The 20822-nt window shown below is 41.0% G+C and overlaps 1 protein-coding gene across 2 annotated transcripts in view; it reads right to left on the reverse strand.

The window, feature by feature from the left end:
- The window catches only part of LOC146574371 (sodium-coupled neutral amino acid transporter 3-like), a 34621-nt gene extending 16483 nt beyond the window's left edge, over positions 1-18138 (reverse strand). Inside the window, exons 1-5 of one of the 2 annotated variants that reach the window (XM_085273978.1) lie at positions 17638-18138; positions 3428-3657; positions 2296-2328; positions 2026-2119; positions 1812-1927 (exon numbers count right to left, since the gene is read on the reverse strand). In XM_085273978.1, coding sequence (XP_085130104.1) covers positions 1812-1927; positions 2026-2119; positions 2296-2328; positions 3428-3564 — 380 coding nt within the window. In that variant the 5' untranslated portion in view covers positions 3565-3657; positions 17638-18138. The remainder of the gene's footprint in view (positions 1-1811; positions 1928-2025; positions 2120-2295; positions 2329-3427; positions 3658-17637) is intronic. The other variant, XM_085273979.1, reaches the window with a different exon arrangement.
- Between the last annotated feature and the right edge of the window lie 2684 nt (positions 18139-20822).

Genomic DNA, 20822 nt, shown 5'->3' on the forward strand with positions numbered 1-20822 from the left:
CACCATCACTCAGGGATGACAAGAAGACAAGAAGATGAGTGAAAGTGCTGATTCCACCCATGGGATTATCCTCTAGAAACACAAACCTCATTATTTTTCAGAACTGTGCAATAAAACAGATTAATCTTCAAACTATAAGCTTTGTGAACATGCACATTAAGACCCCACAAATCACGCAAAGCTTTGACAGCTCATCAGTCCAGTATAGAATCAACACGTTAGCTTTAATATTGTTGTTTTAGAAAAGAAATAGGAGCTATATTGCACCCCAGATTATTACTATGTCTTACTATAAATCACGTCATTATGAAACTGATGCTAAGATAGGATACATGGTTACATTAGACCTGTCTATAAAGGAATGGGATTCAGATAGGGCGGTGTCATGTCTTTTTTTTTTATAATTGTTCACCTTCAGTTAGTTCTGCTTCCGCTCTTTGTCCTATGTCCCGACAGTCTACGGCCACACCCGTGTATCACACCCTCAGTATATATACTCCCCTGCGTCCCCCCGTTCCTTTGAGAGACGGTTTTGTGGTTTCCCTTCAACATTTTCTACTCTGTTCTCCTTGAGTTCTTTTGTTTGGAGTTGAGATTTTGCTCGAGTATTTTTGCTAGCGTCTTTGTGTTTCCAGTGAGCTTTATAGATGAATGATGTTTTTGTTGTTTTTGGATTTTTGCCTTGGTGCATTTGTTTGCTTGTCTGAACCTGTATGACCCTCTCTTTGCATTAAAGATTGGGACTTTGGGCTTTAACATGTGATTGTTGCAGCTACCATGACAGAAAGATATAAAAATATGCTGGGTGATGCCAGGAGATGACACAACAACAAAATCTAAAGCAATTTAGTATTTAGTTTGCAAGATTTTAAGGATAATTCTGATCGTCTGTGAAGGTTCTCAGTCATTCAGATCATCGTGGTCTAAGGAGCTTGGAAAGAAAAGCGTCTGGACTCTGAGACGTTTCACCTCTCATCCGAGAAGCTTCTTCAGTTCTAGGATCAAATGGTGGAGAGTGCCAGATTTAAGCCCTATGGGAGTGTCCCCCCAGGAGGGACAATGGACCCCCTAATGATCCTCTACCTAATCACACAAGACAAAGTATGAAGACAGGTGTAAGTCACAATCAGCCAAAGTTTTGGGTGAGCCCATTGTGAAACCTAACCCCACCCTATCATGTGATTTCCTGAGGTCAGATGCCCCATGATCATTCTGATCACCTTCTCTTCTCACCGTCTTTTCAACAAATACCATAACCAACAATAAATAAATAAATGGCCCAATCAAGCATAGAGAGCATGGGAACTCTGTCAATGAAAGGTCAAAAGACCTCCAGTGCATGTAATTGGACAGAAAATAACAACTGCAGTGGACTGTGACGTCATTAATCTGACAGACTGCACTGCTATTATAAATGTTAAGCTGTTCTCACACACAGCACCCACATGCACTGTCTGAAGGTAGAATAACAACCGCACAGAAAAAAAGTGGTAATTTTTTGCATCTGTTACTGCAAATGTACTTGTTTACAGCACATGTAAATGAGTTCCAGTACGATCTGTCTGAGTCATTATTTATCAAACAAATGTGCCCGGTGTTGCCAGTTTCTGTGTCATAATGAAGTTCTGCTGCTGGGTTAATACAAAACAATTATATTTTTCAATTAGGTGCTATTTATGAGTGACGCCGATCTCGACCTGGAATGACCTTAGAGGGAGGGAATGAATCAGGCGTGTCAGTGATGTAGTGCGGTTAACGTGCAATCAAGGAAGTAACATGTTCCTCACATCGGACGTTTATGAACAACTTACAAAAACAGGACGACGCCCGCGTTGGCCATGGCATACGCAAGTCCTAGGATTCCACTACCCATGATTGCATTGCCCAAGTTGAAGACAGACATCCCGAATGAGGTTTTTCCTTCAAACTGCAACCGACAAGAGACAGAGGGCCAGAGTAAGCGTGTTATAACTTCAAGCACTTGCAGGCTTTGCCTATAATTCTAATAAAGCCGTTTGAACTTACATCTGTAAAGCGTGTAGTCTTCTTCTCCTCCACGCCTGATAAGAACTCCTGGCTCTCTGGTAGATTGGTGTCTGCATTTTCAGTCCTGTTAGGACTAACAATCACAAAAACTGTCAGAGGAGGACAAAGGAGCCGCACTAAGAGCAAAAACACTCAAATTAACAGCCTTACTGTGTTTCTGCCTTAATTTTCACAAAGAGAAAACAGGTGAGACAGATGCCACACACTTACTGTGAAACATTTTTTGCTCCTTTATTGCATCATACGTACCTAGCATTCTGGGCACTATTGGCTACAGTTTCCCTACAAGCAGCGTAGGGAGCGGTCATCCATCACCCAACGAGAGCACAAAGTGGAAAAACAACACCCAGAGTCATAATTTAATAAGAGCAATAACACTACAGTGAAAGGATTGTCTATAAATGATCGCCTGTGTCCTGGAGAGAGACGCTTTAATTATCCCATCTATTACATGGGCACAGGATACAACAAGTATTGCTAGACAGCCAGTGACATGATAATTAGGCACTGAGCTCACTCCATTATCCAGCACAAATTCCGGTACAGTAACTGAGAAGGCGATATGAGAATATTTTACTTAAAGGCACTTCAAAAGACATGTAATATGCATGCATTATTTGCTGTTACATGGGTTGTGCCTTCAGTTATGAGAGTCACTCTAATGACTAGGCCACAGCTAAGCCACAGGCAGCAGGTTAGAATAATCGGTCTAACTGGAAAGAACAAACTTATCTACTGCACTGTATCTGTCTTCAATGTGTTGTGAGTATAGTGATTGAAATACAAAATTCCACCCATATACAGTATTTTGTCTTTGGACTGCCACAGGTAAAGACTTCAAGTCAGAGCAGCCACTGAAGAAATCAACTTACTTCATTTAAGGTAAAGAATCCAGTTTGGCATTTTCCTTGACCTCTGGCATTATCTTGCTATGAGAATTTGTTCTGTTTTATTAGAGGCACTTTTGAGACCCAAGACTGAATAATTTTTTTTAAAACCTTTAAATTGTTTTAGTGATTTATTGAAACAACACCAACCTTTGACTACTAAAAAGTAAGTAATAGATCATATTTATGGACCTGTATTTTCCAAAGGCAACATGAGCAAAATAAAAGAAATCCAAATTTACTCCAAACATTGTTTTACCTTTTGTTTTTAAATGACTACTTCAGTGATAGTAGCTTCCAGATTACCTCAAACACTGATATTATTTAGAATTTGCTTGTTAAATGTAAAAACACATGACATTTTACCTTTGCAAAAAAAAAGAAAAGTGCATATCAACAACATAATTAAGTGGAAAAAACTGGTTAAGCATTGTTGTATATCGTTGTGCATTACTGACACAAGTATACACTGTAATAATCTATAGTATACTCACTTTTCACCGTCCTCTGCAAGTGGTGTTTTGGCTGATGCTGAGATTTCCTCCCCAGGCTCGTGGCCTTTCCCATTAGGAATGGCACTCGCCTCAGCTGGAGTGTTCTCCACAGTCTCTGCTGGTTTATCCTCACTCATATCTGCTAATGTAGCTAATAATTTGTCCCTTGAAATTATGTGACCTTTTTTACTTCTTGCGAGAAAGTGAAGCTCTTATTTTCCTCGGTGGATCTGTAAGAGAAAAAAAATAGGAGTTTAAGATGACCATTTTGCAATGAAACATCATCCATATTATGGCAGTTCTCTGGTATGTAATAACAACAAGACAATGAAAAGAATCACAGAATCACTGAGGTCATTCAAAGGTGTCTGTATCTTCAAACACCACACTCATGATTTTATCCACTGCTAAGAAGAGGATGGCAAAGACAACTCAGACGATTCAGAAAAATAATGCGAAAAATTTCAGTGAATTCAATTAAAATTTTCTTTTTTTTAAATGAACTTTTTATTAAACCACACACTGGAAATGGAAGTAAATCAAGATCAACATGACTGTAAAACTAGCCAACATTTCCTCCTGTAATCAAAAGCAAAAATAAGCTCCCACTAAAATAGATGTTTTGGCAAGTGCCATGAATAATTAACACATCAGCTGACAGGTCTACACTGAGCATACACATCTTTGAGTTAGCTGTGACACACTGGGCTTTGTATCAGGACTCTATTTCCTGGGTATCCTGTAGTGTTTTGTTGTCTTAGCTGACCATCTGACATGAGAGGCCCAGAAAAGCCCCAGTGACATGTATCTCCTGGTCGCTGTTGTCTAAAGCCCCCTATCTGGCTTGCCCTGAATGTTCTCCTTTGGTCTGCTGCATAAACAGCGGTGGAAGCTATGACACTGGGGGGCCACAAAGGAGGAACACACAAATGTTTAAATCCCCAGCACTGGGATAAAAAGAGCAGAACCAGCCAAGACCAGCTACAAACCAGTTCTACCCGTCTTTGTGCCTTCATTTTTCTGCTTGTCACTTTTCTCTTGGTTTCCCCTTTTATTGAAGAGGGTTCAGCATTGCCACAATGCTCAGGGTTTTCTGTACTACCATTCCTGGCAACCACTCAGCTCTCCTTCTTCTCTCAGGCTTCTTCCGTTTCACAGCCCGCTCTTTTAAATGTACCAGCTCTTTTTTTCACAAATGTTTCACCGCATCAAATACAGTGTGCGTTGAATAAACTCCTCACCTAGCAGTCCTCTGAACCTGTCCTACCAACCACATTGCTGTGAGCTCCACTGCACAGCCAGGCCTCTTGGTATCTCTGGCTAAAGCCAGGCAACGTGGTTGGGCAGCAAAGCACAGTGCACAATGGCACATGTTGTGTGGTTTCCTGGGAACGGCTTGGAGAACAGTGGCACTATTGTGCCAGGCATCATTATACTCCCGGGGCCCCCTTGGCTGTAGTTCGCCAGGCCACTCGAGAGGCTGAAAAGGTATTTTACTGGCCTCTAATTGAAAAGATGCCACCTTGAATTCAGTAAATGCCAATATCCTGTATCCATGCACAGTTGTAGCAGAGATGCTGACGGCAGCAATGGCAGAGGCAGGGCCACTCTCATGGGACAAATCACTGCACAGAACCACAGTGCCACTCAAACAGTCTACAAATCACGAAACAGTTCAGGGAAGCCATTCAAAGACAATACGCGATGGGCTGTCCAGCTACAAGGGTTTCTCCTAAATGACCTTGTGCAGCAGAGCTTGAAACAGTAGTCCTGATTGGCATGAGTTGTATCTTCGGCAATCATTATGTTCAGCAAAGGAAACACAAGACATTCTTGAAGGCAATTGAGTGAGAAGCAATAAACTGTCATGGACAGCATACGATGTGTATCCCTTACATGGTCATTAGTGAGCATGGATGTTGATAGGATTTGAAAATAGGATGTGAAAAAGCCTACCTAGCCTTTCAGTAGCAAGCGACTGCTTTATTATCTCTGAGTCTGAACATAGTACAGACATCAAGCAGTAAAAGAAAAATCCTTGCACATGACTCAGGTGGCCTATATCATTTTTTTCCATTACTAACATGCATGTATGCATGTATTGTTCTTAGGTTTATGACCACACAAGCGCAAATGACTATAGACAAGAAACGATGGAGTTGCAGCCCAACAGCTTGAAACCCAGTAGCCACAGAACCATTGTGATATTAAACAGTGGCAGGCTTGTGTCTACAAACTGGGATTTTCTGTAGTCTCTAGACACTATGTCATGCTAGCATGTAATATCTGTTTAGGCTGATTTCAGATCCAAGGGTTTGAAGAATTTTCAAGGTTGTTTATTTGGGGTTAAATGCCAAAGGTGGCAGCTAAAATACTACAGTACTAAAGTACTACAGTACTTAAGTAGAATTTTTGGATATCTGTCCATTACTTGAATATTTATTTTTGTTGCATGCTTAAATTTTACTCCCTACATTTTCACACAATTATCTGTACTTTGCACTACTTACATCTTTGTAACAGGCTCATTACTTTAGGTTTAACACGCTTGAGACTTATTGATTACTTTGTGCTACTGCCCAAGTTTCCACCTAAATTGGGGAAATAATACTATTAGTATGTCCATGATCGATGCTTATCACATATGACTGATGTAAATGATGTGGAAACAAAAGTTGCAAAACAACCGCACCATTTGCACCATATTATACTAGACTACAAGGAGTCACATCTTTTAAATGCCAGGTAACTTCAAATGCAACATTTCAAACAACTCAACAAACATCAGAAAACACTCAACATGTTTCTGTGCAGTTTGTCACACAAGGTGTCTGCTGCTGTTATTTTAGGCCACCTGTGGGCTGTGTGATGGTTTTATAGCTGACCTTGTGTTGTTCTTTCCATGCTGGCTGTGTTTACTTTTAGGCAACTGAGGGTGGAGCTGAACTGGTTAGAGATCGAACAAACCTGAGCAGGCTGGGCTCAGGAGGCTTTAAAGCATTTAAAGCTGTTTTCCATTCACAAACTCAGGTGATTTAAATGTACTGACTAATATATATGGCTGATACACGGCTTATCTGATTTACTTAATAAAAATCTTCAGCATCACTCAAAGACTGTCTGTGGTCTCCTTTGTTTGTCACACCCAGAACTGGGCTCTGGGTTCAAATCCTATACCACCATAGAAAACCAGGGATATCTTTACAAAACTTTAAATTAAGCAAAAAATTGTAGACAGAAATTTTTTTTATTTAACTAAACAACAGAAGGCCCATGTAGGAAGACTAGAATTTCCACATTGCTTTCCAAAAATCCTTAATCCTATGCAAGACTTAATGCCACATTGTGATGCTCTTGGTGGGAGTAAATGAGTCTTTCCACAGCAACTGCAGAGGCTATGTTGATTCAAGCCCTCATCTAAAGCATCACCTCCGTTTGCCAACACACAGTGAGTGTGTCTGCCTCCATTCGCTGGCTCTGACGTAAGCAATTTTGCAGCGAGACGTCATCCCAGGAGGAGGGAAGCAGAGCCAGACAGTTTCTGTTGATTGTTATTCCCGAGTGATACCTGAATCAAATAACACTGATTCACCCTAAAGTATCGCTGTGCTTGTGTGAATTTGAGTTTGCAGTCAATTTAGTGTATACTGTAATTAAATGTGTGGTTCTCTATGCGTCTTGGTGGGTGGTGGGGGTGTTTATGTAATGAGTAATCTCAAACTGTAATACTGCTGCTGCTGCCACTGCTTGATGACATTCTAACAGGCCCGGGGGCCATATGAGCCTTCTTAATTGAGTCCCCAGTGTAATTTTCGAGGCTCTTAATCTGTTGAAATGTGTCTGACATTCAATGACTGTTTTTTACACCCAGGTCCAGTAAAGCAGACCTAAGATGTTTTAAATACTATAAGAAAGCAGGATGTGAATTATCATATCTATTTTGCTCATATAAAAGCTGACAAAGTGACTGTGCTGTGCAAGTCTGAGTCAATCATCATTTCTTTGTATTTTGTTGGGAAAATGGGAAATAGTTACAGAGATTTGTTAAAAGATCTACAAGCACATATGGGGTTTGAGGCAAAACAGAGTTTGTAAAATTCTAACAAACTGTAAAGACAATATTTGGTAAGACCATCTTTGTTTTTCAACACATTCTGAACTCTCTTAGGAAAGCTTTCGTGGAATTACTTTCTTCAGAAACAGCTCTCCATGCTCCCTGAAGGACATTCAAAGCTTTCCTTTGGATGTTGGCAACGTTTTGTTCTTTTCTCTGTCAATATGATCCCACTCTGCTTCAATAATGTTGAGGTCTGTGTTCTGGGGAGCCCAGTCTACGACTGATAGTGCTCCACTGTGTGTTTCTCTATGGTATGCTCATCCTGCATGCTGAAAATTGCCAATCAGACACTTTCCAGATGATGTTGTATGGTGGATCAAAATCTGATGATAATTTTCTGAGTTTTATTCCTTGACACAATCTCAAACACCACTGGCTGAAATGCATCCCCAAACTATGACAAATTTTCCTATTTGCTGACTTTAATGTATCACTAAAAATGTTAAACAAAAGGAAAATTAAAGTGTGCTTGATTACTCATTAAATGCTCTTGACTATTTTGTAATATTTTGTGTCCTGGAAAAATGACAGGCAGCAAATATCTCATCCTGTTCTGTCCATGAATGTAAAAAGATTTCCTGGAGCTTAAGAGATTACACATGCCCATAACTTAACTGATGAGCTGCTAATAAGTCTATCAGCTAACAGTTTACTTTAAAACAATGAGTTCAGACTTGGCACCTCTGAAAGTCAGGATGATAAAAATGATCAGATTAGGGTCCATCTCTTTAAAGCAGGAAATGAGGATCAAACGGCTCAGGTCACTCCTGTATAAAAATAGCTGCTGACGAGGGAATAGCCTGACTGTAACCTCACATCATGTCACACATAAAGCTGTGTTTAAGTCCTCTGAATGTGCCACTGCACACAGCAGCTGCCTCAAATCAGCAGAAAATGCTTAACTAAAGCATCCAACAACCATCTGTTGGTGTTCTGGTGTTCACATAAAGGTAAAATTTACACAGATACACAACCACAAAGCATATGGAGCTTAATAATGGAAAAATCTCATGCTGTTATTGAATGAAGGAAACCCTCCAAACAGCTACAGGGAGAAAATAAAGCTATTTATGATAGAAAAGCATAAGAGGCCAGTGTAGAATTTACCTTGCACTAAACATGGCTTTTTAAAGTCCAATATCGATGGTCATACGAAATCCTCGGTAGTTCAAATATGAAAGCTACTCAGTCCTATTTACTAGTATTTCATTATTAATATCTAATGAGTTTTAAAAGACATCTGTTTTCTTCCACTTATCCAGTTCCATCCATCCCAGCTGCCAAAGGCTGATCCCCAATCTGTCGCAGACCTAATGCAGAAACAACCACTTGCACCCACAGGCAATTTAGGATTACCCATCAACCTAACATCATGTCTTTGGACAGAGAGAACATACAAAGCCCCCAGGCTGGAATTAAGCCCACTCCCTTCTTGCTATGAGGCAAGAGTGGAAACCACTGCACTGGCCAGATACAAACAGAGAGAACATTTTCTGCTCTCCAAAGGTAGAGCACTAGCTCCCCTTTTCAGATGCTTTTCGCTTGTGTGGCAATGTCTGATAAACCTTAAAAGATCCCATAATAAAGCATTATGGACTATTTGTTGTACATTTTGATGCCCTAACTGATAAAAATTAAAATAAAGTAAAAACCTTTTTGTCAGTTTGACTGCTTCTGTAGTTTCTGCACTCTGCCTTTGTATGGCAGCAGAGTTTCTATAGTACTTCACTGTAAGCAGAGTAAGCATTGTCTTCGGCACATCGCAGATGAGTTGGCTGGCGTTTCTATGACTGGAGTAGTTTTGCTGCTATTCAATTAACGCTCAAAAAGAATTAAATATTCCCAACACAACATGCACAAGGGTTGAAAATCTTGTGTTAACTGTCTTCAGGCCTCTCATTACCACTGCCCCCATGAATACTGGCATCCTCTGCTTCTGTTTCCTTACAGGTTGTTTTCCTGACCTCTCTCTCTCTGCAGCAGGCCATGAAGCACTACTGTGATTAGCCAGCAGGGCGAATAGGATATTAACTTCTGACTGACAGATTTGTATGTGAGCTTCTGAGATGCTCCTCATATCCAGCGTTCCTATAAGCTGCTGTGAGACACACACGTCAGAGACTATAATACCACACCGGATGTGGTCCTAGATTAGCAGTGCACTTTAATATACACTGAGGTAGAAGGCATTATATCACAGCAAATGTTTCAGAGGGAATCTCTAATCATGATCATTGTGACTGTTTAAAGCAAAAATTTCTCCTTCAAACCACATTTGAAACAGAAGAGTGGACGATGAGTAGGAATGCACTAATTTAATAACACTCACTATTTTAACCAACTGTTACCGATGTTTGGCCGACATATGATGATGTGTGCTAATAAAGTCTGAAAGATAAACTTCTGTCAGTAAAATACTCTGCTTCACATCAAAACATTCCTCAGTAGTAGTAGTAGCATTAGTACGGAGAATCATGTACAATTTGTGAAAAATCTTAGGAAACATCTGTACAGAGTTTTTGAATTTAATAATACCGGTAACTATCCTGAGTATGTATTAGGCTATCTAAGCATGGTGACAGTTGCTCAGAGGTTGTCAGGTTTTATCTTAGTAAAGCTGGCTCTATTGCTCCATACGAGCTAGAATAACACTGGCTTTGGTCAGCAACTTTTAAAATCTTGGACCCACGCCTTGGCTTGATGTATGGGTCTCCCCTGTATTAAAGAAATAGACACTGATCAAGGTTGAGAGTGCCTGACTGAATGAACTGATAAACTACCACATTTTGAGACCTGAAATCAATCTGTATCATTTTACTTCGTCTGCTAAAAACTATTAGTCAGGCAAAGGAAAAGCACTAGCTACACCCTCCCACATAGCAAAATTGGTATGGCCCAGATCTGGTCCACACAATGTGCTTACACATGTTCCACATACCACAAGGAATGACGACCCTTTGGTGGCCCAGATCAGGTTTGCCAGAGGTGGCCCACACGTGGGCCAGCACAAGGCCAGTTGCAGACACACTGGTGGTCCTGTGCTGGCCCATGTGTGGACAACCTCTGGCAAACCTGATCTCGGCCACCAAAGGGCCGTCATTCTTTGCGGTATGTGGGCCATGTGTAAGTTGTGTGCAGCCACGGGCCAGTTGTAGACACACTGCTGGCCCTGTGCTGGCCCAGAACAGTTTCAGCTCTGGCCCCAGATGTCAGCTTAATGAGTACCTTAATCAAGCCATGTAATAACAACATGTTCCGCAACATAATAGTGCAAAAGTAACATGACAAAACTCTGTTCAGACAGAGAAACGACTGATTCTTATATAGCGCTTTTCTGCTCTCCCAGATTACTCAAAGCGCTCTACACAACATGCCACATTCACACAGACTTTCTCTACACTGAGTGCTTCCTAACTACATTCATACACATTCACACTCTTGACAAGCAGACTGGAGGAGCCAGGGATCGAACTACTAACCTTCTGATCAGTTGGTGACCTGCTCTACCTCCTGAGCTACAGTCACCCAGTGGTCAACAGCAGTATAACCTCACCAGGTTATGGATAAAGTGTACACTCACAGACCTGTCAAGCCTGCATTTGAAACGTTGGCTACAATAGCAGTATAGCATTGCAACATGGCACTTGGGTCTTCTAACTAAAATAGGAAAAAAGGAACATAAATAGTGCCATCATTGCCAGACCTGGCCCACATCTGCATTTCGTTGCCCTGTACCTGTGCATGTGCAATGACAATAAAGTTGAATTCTATTCTATTCTATCTGGTTGGCATACACCCTGCCATGAAACCAGTCAGTCAGAAGCGCCAGCTTGATGCCGGATCCGGGCCAGACCTGTTTTCTATAGGCCTGGGCCACATAAACCAAACCATAATCGGGCCAGATATGGCATGCCATCACATAAACAGTGTCATCTATGCCAGGCCTGGCCCAGATCTGGATGACATACCACTTACCATGCCAGAAGTCAGCCAGCAGTGCCGGCTTGACACCAGATCCGGGCCAGACCTCTCTGCTATGTGGGCTGCCTCTTTACCTTTTTCAACTGAGAAAACCTGTAATACATGACAGCGGTACAACAGGAACAATTAAAACTATTTCAAAATAACCAAACCTTCGGTTGAAACCTAAAATGGAAATCCTATTACACCATTTAGTACCTTGTGATACGCCAGCATGGGGGCATCAGTGTGGTGACTCAGTGGAAATGAAATTTATTTATAGACTCACCCAACATTTTCTGTCACTTTGCCTCAACTTTAACACTGAACACCCTAATACTGGAAGCGACAGTCAAACAACAACCACACAGAGAAGAGAGCACTGTGAGCTTCAGACCAATGCAAGCAGGACTCTAGATAAAGAAATAATGGCTACAGGGATGGGTTTAAGGCATACTGTATATAAAGATGTCATTTCCTGCCACTTCACAGAAATAAACCCATAATATTTACGCTCTTAGCTTGGTATTGCGGGGACTTGGTACCACTTCTCCAGCTTTCATCATAAATGTGCGTGACATCACCAGTGCAAGATGCAAGAATACTGAAGCACAAAATTGTACTCCATCAGAAAAGGGTGAAACAGATGATGAGGATTTGTTCAGACTGGTAGTAGCCATCCACAGGGCTAATAACTCCTCAGAATTTCAAGTAACTACTTGAGAAATAAATTCGCACTGCAAATACAAAGATCACTATAGTGCAGAAAGGAACTAAATCTCCTCAGCCCTACTTTGTTGATGCATTTCTATAATTACTGCTTATGTAATATTGAAAAGATTCCAGTTCCTAGTACAATGTTCCTGTAGTATCATATGCCTGTGCATTTCCTTTAAAAGGTGCAAAAAAAAAACCTATTTACATATTAAAGGTTATTGTACCTGTAATCTGCCAAATCTCTGATGAAGCAGATTTCCTTCTCTTCCTTCTCTTGTTTTCCCAGTCCTCTATCAAACACGTGCATTTGGCTCAGCAGATAATTATATTTTGGCTCAAGGCTGTGATGCATGTTTGACACTTAGTGGTTTGGTGCTTGGCATAATAAATTACTTTTGCTGACTTTTGTTGACTTAACATGGGTATTGTGTTTGGATACGAGATAGGTGCATCCAAATAGAAAGCACAAAAAGCTCATTCTCTAACATTACCACCTATGAGGACCATATTTCTCTTGAGGTGCTAAGCAGCTTTAAATACTTGACAGATTAATAAGCATCTGTAGTGTCTTCTGATCTGAATGTGATCCAATCCCTGTGGCTTTGTGGCTCACAAGATGCTATTACATCGTCTGTACAGAGCATAGGAGCACAAAAGTGAGATGGTTTGATAAAAAAAAAACTGCAAATAAATGGTTAATAAGCACAATTTTTATAAAGAATACAATTGTTGTCCAACTTTATTGGGCTTATGCCCTAAGCGAATAAACTTTCATACGATGTGAGGATATAATCAAACTATTTATCAGATGGCAAGTGTATTTTGAGGACACCCAAAGATGCATGCTCAGTCATCCAGGTAAGTAAATCCCAAAAGGTTGATTCTGTTCATCTGGATGTAGCATTTAGCTAGCACAATGTGAACTTACATGCAGCTTTGGTTGTTGTTTAGCCAGCGTGTTGTCAGTGCAGTACAGTGGCCCTGAGAGGCCAAACAGACTGTAACTTAAGAAAACACCAGCAATAAGAAAAATACTGCAAAAGCACACAAAACACAACGGAAATAGGAAAAACGGGGAAGTGTTTCTGGGGTTATTGTCTCCCCAGAAACACTTCCTTCTTCTTTCGGAAATCTGTTTTTTCCTATTTCCGTTTTTGTTGTTTCTATTTCTGTTTTCTTTTTTCCTATTTCCGTTGTGTTTTGTGTGCTTTTGCAGCGTTTTTCTGGTGTTTTCTTAAGTTACAGTCCATTTGGCCTCTCAGGGCCACCGTAGAGTACAGAGACGGGAGGGTCGCAAAGCTACTCTGCTGATAATAAGTAATTGCGACAATACTGGGAATAAATAAACATGCTTAATAAACATTTTATAAACAAAAGGTTCAGGATATCCTCAACAAGTCATCTTAGTATCGCTGTCATCAGACAGAAGTGACCTTCACGAATCATCGACTGGTATCAAACTCCTTTCACAAAGATTTACAGCTTCCTCCAGAGTAAAAAAATGTGGACACATTGACAGCTGAGGTAAACAGCAACCATCTTAGTTAGGATAAGACACTGGAAAACAAAATTCAGTTGACTGCAATCTGCAATCTACTGACACCTAGTGGTGGTATTTTACACACTGTAATTTTAAGCGAAACGGGTAGGGAACAAGTCACTTTTTTTGGTAAGTTATGAGAATGCGGTTTAAAAAAATTTATGTTTATCCATGAAAACATCAGGGTCTGTAGTTTAGACTTTATTTATTAATTAAAAACTGTTTTGGATTTTTTGTACTTTGTAAAGAACACAAGGGATGTACAGAAGCGTTAAGACTACAGCCACGAGATATACTATGATTGATATGAAATGACTTCTCTTTGTCAACCACTTGCCTGATGATGGTTTAATGCAAATGTTGCAAATAGTGTGTCTGAGTCTGCTTGTGATACCAAGAATGTCTGTTCCTTTCTTATGTACCTGTTTATTAAATACATGTGCAAACTGGTTTGGTTGCCAACATAGGTTAAAAGACAAATATACAGTATATAAATGATAGAAAACCATACATACAACATATGACTTTTTGTCTCTTCACAAACTTTTGTTGCTCAGTATCTCAAACAGCAGATTGGCAAGGGACTAAGCAAAGAGGACAGCACGTACACAGCAGAGGACATCATCTATATAATGCCTTCCATGCAGACATCCCTCATCGCCACACTTTTCAATCTCAGTCTTCTCTTTATCATTTGTCCCAAAACAAAGAACCATCCTCTCCTGGCATCTGCTACCCGTCTCTCTCCTGTTTCCTTCTCATCACATGGTGATGCAAGTGTGGGGGGAAAGAGTGCATTCATTCAGCTGGAAGTACAACTCACGCAGTGTGTGACCACCAGGGTGGATATTGTACTGCTGACCATGTCACATGCCACAGCACCATGAAAGTCCAAATCCCAAATGTCCAAATGATGGAGAACTCCAGGGCACAGTGGGCATACAATGTAATCAGATCAATGTAAGGCTTAAGAATTAAATCTCTTATAGAAATTCATAGAGCACAGTGGCCAGTGATGGAAAATGAGCAAAAATGCAGTTCTACGAGTAACATACTCAGAATTTAGGGGCTTCTAAGTTGGACAACTGGTAAGATTTTCCTCTGTGTGTCCTACTGAAATGTCCTTGCCAATTTAATAAAAACCCTGTGATCACCTAAAGTCCACTAACAGAACTCACTGGCAGTGGTTCTCAAACTTGATACTGGGAATTTGGGGGGGAAAAATCCCACAGAACAAAATTATTTCCATCTTTGTGTGGTCCTTTTTTAAAAAAAAACTAATGGTTGTTTTTTTACTCTTTTCTGAACAGCTTCCAAGTCAGAAATCAGGTATTCACCCAAAGGGCTCACAAACAAAAAATAATGAAAAAGAATCCACAATACAAACCAATCAATATATTATTATACACACAGCTGCACCTTTCCAAAACCAGACATGAATTTAAGCAAATATAAAATTTCAATTAAACTGGCAGTGTCTCGTATGAGGCATTGGTTTAGACTCTTCTCAATCCACTCTTAATTACTTAGTTTGGTATAATTATTTTTCCCTTCTTAGAGCTCATCTATTGGGCTGGCATTTATCCCAAGTGGTCTGACCTTATGCAAGCTGTAAATCATCTAAAATACCCTTCAGGACATGTGCAGGTAGTTTTCAATAAACCTGTCTGCACTTTGAAAATGCAGTAATGCCGTGACTGATGACACCTTAACCACAGGACCTCCTTGTCTATGAATGCAAGTCTACATACTATAATGAGAACTAATATTAACTATAGACAAATGGTATATCTGATGTACATTTGTAGTCAGTAAGGTGAGAAGTTCCAGTGTAAAGCATGTGCACTCAAAACACAACAAAGCTGTTATATCCCATCATTTTACCAAGAATAAACCCATGAAACTCACAAAATACAGAACTGATCATTAAAAGGCAAAATGAATATCTATTTGTGACTGTGGAGGGGAAAGGGTTAAGCAAATTCTTTAGTTTATCCCTTTCTTTAAGACCAAAATCAAATCTCTCAAGACCAGACAGTGGCTCAGGTCCTTTCATAGTTTAATACTATTGACAAAGTCACCGCAGGGTGCTGCTTTCTTCTCACGGTGAACTACATTGCCTTCTAAGACTGAGAAATCCCTCCATGTTTTCTTTTCATTCTTGCACACGTAAACCAATACTTCTCCAGGATCTGAATATACTTCTCACAGACGCAGAGCTTTGATCATATTAAACAAGAACTTCGTAAAGTCCTGTGTCTGCATCTGATCTAATAATGGAGAGAAAAAGAGGGCGGTGAAGGAGTCGTCAACATCTCTGATTCAATAACTGGAGTTTGAAAGACAAGAAACACAAATATTGATGGACACTTGAATCACTTTACAGTAGAGGACCATTTAGAGGTGTGAACGGAGGCCACGAACACATTTACGCGGCGCTCCTCATTCTTTCACATTTGTCTTCTCAATCGATGTATTTTATAGTCAATCTGAGGGGCAGTGACATTTACATCACAGAGTCTTTTTAACCTCCATTTCAATCATCAGTGCTGTATGCATGTATGTGCACACGTGCATGTGCTTACACGCACACAAATACAATCTGACCAAGTCAAATGGAGGTTTTTAATCACACAGCAGCTCAAAAGCTCAGCACACACAATGTCACCAGGGGCTGGATCAATCTGTTAACAGTGTGATTTAATTCTGGGATGGGGTGGGAGACTGCCCTCACATGGACCAGAAAGAGGAGTCAGTCAATTGTAACATCAGTGGCCAAGTAGGCTACACATGAGCTCTTGACAGCCCGCTCCAGCCTGCCGAGTCCACCAGTCACAGTTTCACCTGCTGCCCTCAAGCCCCTGAAGTGACTCATCATGGAGGAGAGAATGACTGAAGACTTTTCCTGCAGGTCACCCCAGAAAACCTGCCGCTGCTATTGAGTTATTAGAATTTTTTACACAAACGCTTATAGTATGGATTAATGCATATCCTTAATATCATTCTGTGCACGCATGATAGAAAGTATCCATATCATGTTAAACAAACAGAGGTCATGCACATGTGTAGCACAGCCCAAAAACATCAGATACAGAGTTATTACTGCATATATGCACATGATGTGCAGCATTCTCTGTTTCCCCACTTCCTCCTCAGAAGTGTTAATTATGCCTCTCAGGCTGGCAAAGATCACCAAACACCAGGACCAGATGGCACCTGTAGCCACACTGTGACAGTGTGAGCCAGCTGTGGATGCCTTGCAAGTTTGACTGAAATATATAACACACATCCAGATTAAACAGCCAGAACCAGTCAAATCCAACCTAGTCACTAAAATCGAAGGCATTAAAACGCAATTCCTAATCCTGAGCGCCATATATATGCAATAAAAATAGAAAAATAATCAGTGTAGAGTTTAGTTGGGCTTTAAGTTTGCAGTGGCCATTAAAAAATAGAGTCAGGGAATTTAAAGTGAATACCCTCCTTTAAAAATAAAAATAAAAATAAAAATTCTCCCATTTTTTGCTGCTGGAAAAAAAATCTGTCTCCTGAGGAATATGTCTGTAGTTCTACGAGGATAAGCCCTGAGGAAGAAAGTAGCCTTCTTGGGGAGTCTGTGTAGTCCAAAGGGTGGCACAGGATCTCAATAGTAATGTCATCTGTCTGTTGCATGTTACTTGAATGAAAGAACCCAACAGCGTCATCGAGCAGCATATTCATGTTCTGTATGTGCATGCACAGAGAGCATCGTTTTTCTTTTACCTGAGCCAAGTCTAACATTTTCATCTCTACAACGTGAGAAAACACGCTTGTTGCTAAGTTTAACACACCGAGAGGGCTACAAATCAAGGTTACGGCAGATTTCCATTGCCTTACCAGAGAAGTACCAATGCCCTCCTCCAACTCCAAATATCTCCACACGAATCCTGCCTCCGCTCGCCTCTGCCTGCCTGCGCGTTGACAGCCTCTGTCCCGCTACGTCCGACCGCCTTGCCTCCCGGCTGCCTTTCTGTCATGTGTTTCCCGATGAATTCTTCTCGTAATCTTCTCAAAAGTGGGATGTGAAGAGTGTTCGGGTTCCGCCTACTGCATGCACAGCGACACAAATCAAATTCTTGTTGTGTATGCTGCGAGAGCGCGCCGGGTCGCGAGACACCCCGCTCGTCCTCCTCCTCCTCGTGCTCCTCCTGGGCTCTGTTTGGCACGCACCTTTAATCGCGCGGAAATGATGACCAGCACGAGATGGGTTAAAACGGCACACCCGCTGGCATTCAGATGTTGTGGATACACGGTGTTGGTTGTGGTTTATGTTTCATGTTCATGCATTTCTCATCACCGTGCCTGCGTGCGCGCGGTGAGACAAAGAGATCGTGAATGAACTGAGGGAGCCGACACATAGATTTGTTTACTCAATTTAATTGCGTCTCCTTTAATTGCCTCCAAAAGAAAATATGATGAAATTTTAACCAATTGCAGCGTCTCCCGTTTGAAACGCCATCAGCAACGTAAAACAGCATCCTCGACTATTTGCCACCAGCGCTGCTTACGCACACGGTCGACGCAAGCGCTATTTCTAGGTCACCGGCAGTAGCGCGTTTTGATGTCACACGGCTCCGGGGATCGTCTCCTTTCTCCCTCTTCCAGCTCACGTTCACAGGATAGGTCACACACACACCTGAGGTAAAATTAGACGAGGTGCCTCTTCCCTCGGATGTCTCTGACTGTATGTGTGTTGGTGATTTACTGGGAAAAAATGACTAATTTATGGGCAATTTATATTAATTTTCTAGAAACTTTAAATGTATTTCAAAGTCTCTCCATAATAAACGCCATGCAAGCCTCCACTTTCTTTGAAGCTGTACAGCACTGAGCCCTGACCTTGTGGAAAAGACAGGACGTTTAACCCCAAGGTGCATCTCCTCTGGGGATAACCCAGTGGGGAACAGCTACCCATAGAGGCAAGGGCCAGAGATGCTGAGAAAGTGGCTTGTGGATCCCAGAAGGTCAGCAGAGGAGCGCAACAGATGTATGCTATGGTACATCAAAGAGGGAACCCCATGAGTGTGTGCATCAATGTATATGCTTTAATGTGTGGTTGAACTCCAGAGAACTGTCTTTTATTGGTTCCCTTTCCCATAAATGAGGGGCTAGTATATTAACTAATGAGGAGGCAGTGGATGCAAAGGAGATGCAGCCAATGATTCCAGAGGGACAGCAATTCATTTAGCTCCCTCTGTTCTTCCTTCTTTTAAGGATGTGGTCTCACCTTGCCTCACCTTATCTGTCTGCTAACAAGATGAAGTGCACGCAGTGCTCCGAGAGCGAGGTGTAACCATAGAAACTGCTTGTGCCAAAGGTTTGTTTCACATGTTAGATGAGCACTGAGAAGAGATACTAATGAAATTAATCCAAAAGTATGACAGTAATTAATTCAGCTCAGCCAATCCGAACAGAGAGAGCAACTACATGGTTAATTATAAGGTAAGTCATTAAATAGCTGCACTGAAATTGGTAACAAACACAGCAGAGCAGGAAATGGACTGGTTCTTACTTGACACTTTTTAGCTTGAGCACTGAAAGCACTTTTACAACATGTCTCATTCACACAAGCATTTTCTACAACTAACTGCTTTCTATTTAACATTCACACTCCAATGAACACGTCGAAGAGCAAGTTGGGGTTCAGTGTCTCACCCAAGAATACTTAGGCATGCCACCTGGAAATTGGAGCAGCCAGGGATCGAACCACCAACCTTCCAATTCGCTGCTGCTCAACCTCCACAGCTACATCCAGAGCTTTAAACAAGTTTTGGAGACAGTATTCCACGGGCATCCTTTCAATCAGCACTGACTAAGCATGTGGTTACTACCAGCTATGCTCAGATGTCATTTGCAGTCTAAAATCTTTCAGCTTAAATACTTGAGATGCATATGAATTGATAGGTTGCAGTTATTTGCATTTGGCTTGAAGATAACTTGTTTTGTTGGCAGAAAAGCTCCCATCAAAAAGCAAATAAGAATATCTTCTGGCTGCCTGCATTCTTTTGTCTCTCTGGCCAAAGTTCACAGGTGAACTTGGATCAACAAATTGTTGTTCTGGCTCAGACACCAACAAACATCACACAGACTAACATGGTAGTTTTTTCACAATAACAATAATAATCAAATAAAGTGTATTTTCCAATTAGCGAGATTACAGTACAATAGAAGGAGCTTAATCAGATTCTGCTTTTAAACTATGGAGCTGTCACAGTTTGCTCACAGGACTGAATACTACTACTCAGATTTCACATGTTTGAATCCAGATGACTCTTTCTTCATGTGGTCAGGGAGGTTTCTGTCACAAAACGGCTGTGTGCAGGTAAGAGAAGGACCCAAACGCAAACTTGCAGAGATGAAAAGTAAACTAAAAAAACACAGCTTTATTGCTGGCGTGGTGGGACACAAGTCTAAACTGGGAAAACTACAGCACAAGGAGAGACAGGGAAAATCAAAGCCAGGGCACATCACAGCTATGAGGGAGACTACAACACTGACAAAGAGAAACACAGGGCTTAAATACACTGAGGAACAATGAGGGAAATGAGACACTGAAGGAGAGCACAGCTGGGAGTAATTAGGCTGGACAAGACAAGGGAAGCAAAACTAGAAACACTGACATGAGACACGGACCTTCAAAGTAAAACAGGAAACACACTGACTGAACTCCAGACATGTAAACTTAACAGACTGGGGAGACAGAACATAGGGACCTGAAACATGGGACAGAAAGACACCACGCAAGCACAACATGCAATACAGGAAGCCATATAACAAAACCTAAGAACTATAACCACAATAACCATAAACAAACCAGGACCTCTCCAAAATAAAACATGACTACATGAACTTGACAACAAAAGACACGCAGACATGAAACACATAAAGGACAAGGGAGACTTACCACAGGGGTAGAAATCACGAGGGGAATCTAATAAACAAATGAACTTAGATAACCTAATGAACTTAAACATAAACCATAAACATCAAAATAGACTAAAACTCAAAACGCTGGGTCAAAA

Source organism: Mchenga conophoros, linkage group LG5 (assembly GCF_057382185.1).
Source record: "Mchenga conophoros isolate Kocher_MC1m ecotype Shallow Benthic linkage group LG5, M_conophoros_male_GT1.1, whole genome shotgun sequence".
In the NCBI taxonomy this organism is placed as follows: Eukaryota; Metazoa; Chordata; class Actinopteri; order Cichliformes; family Cichlidae; genus Mchenga; species Mchenga conophoros.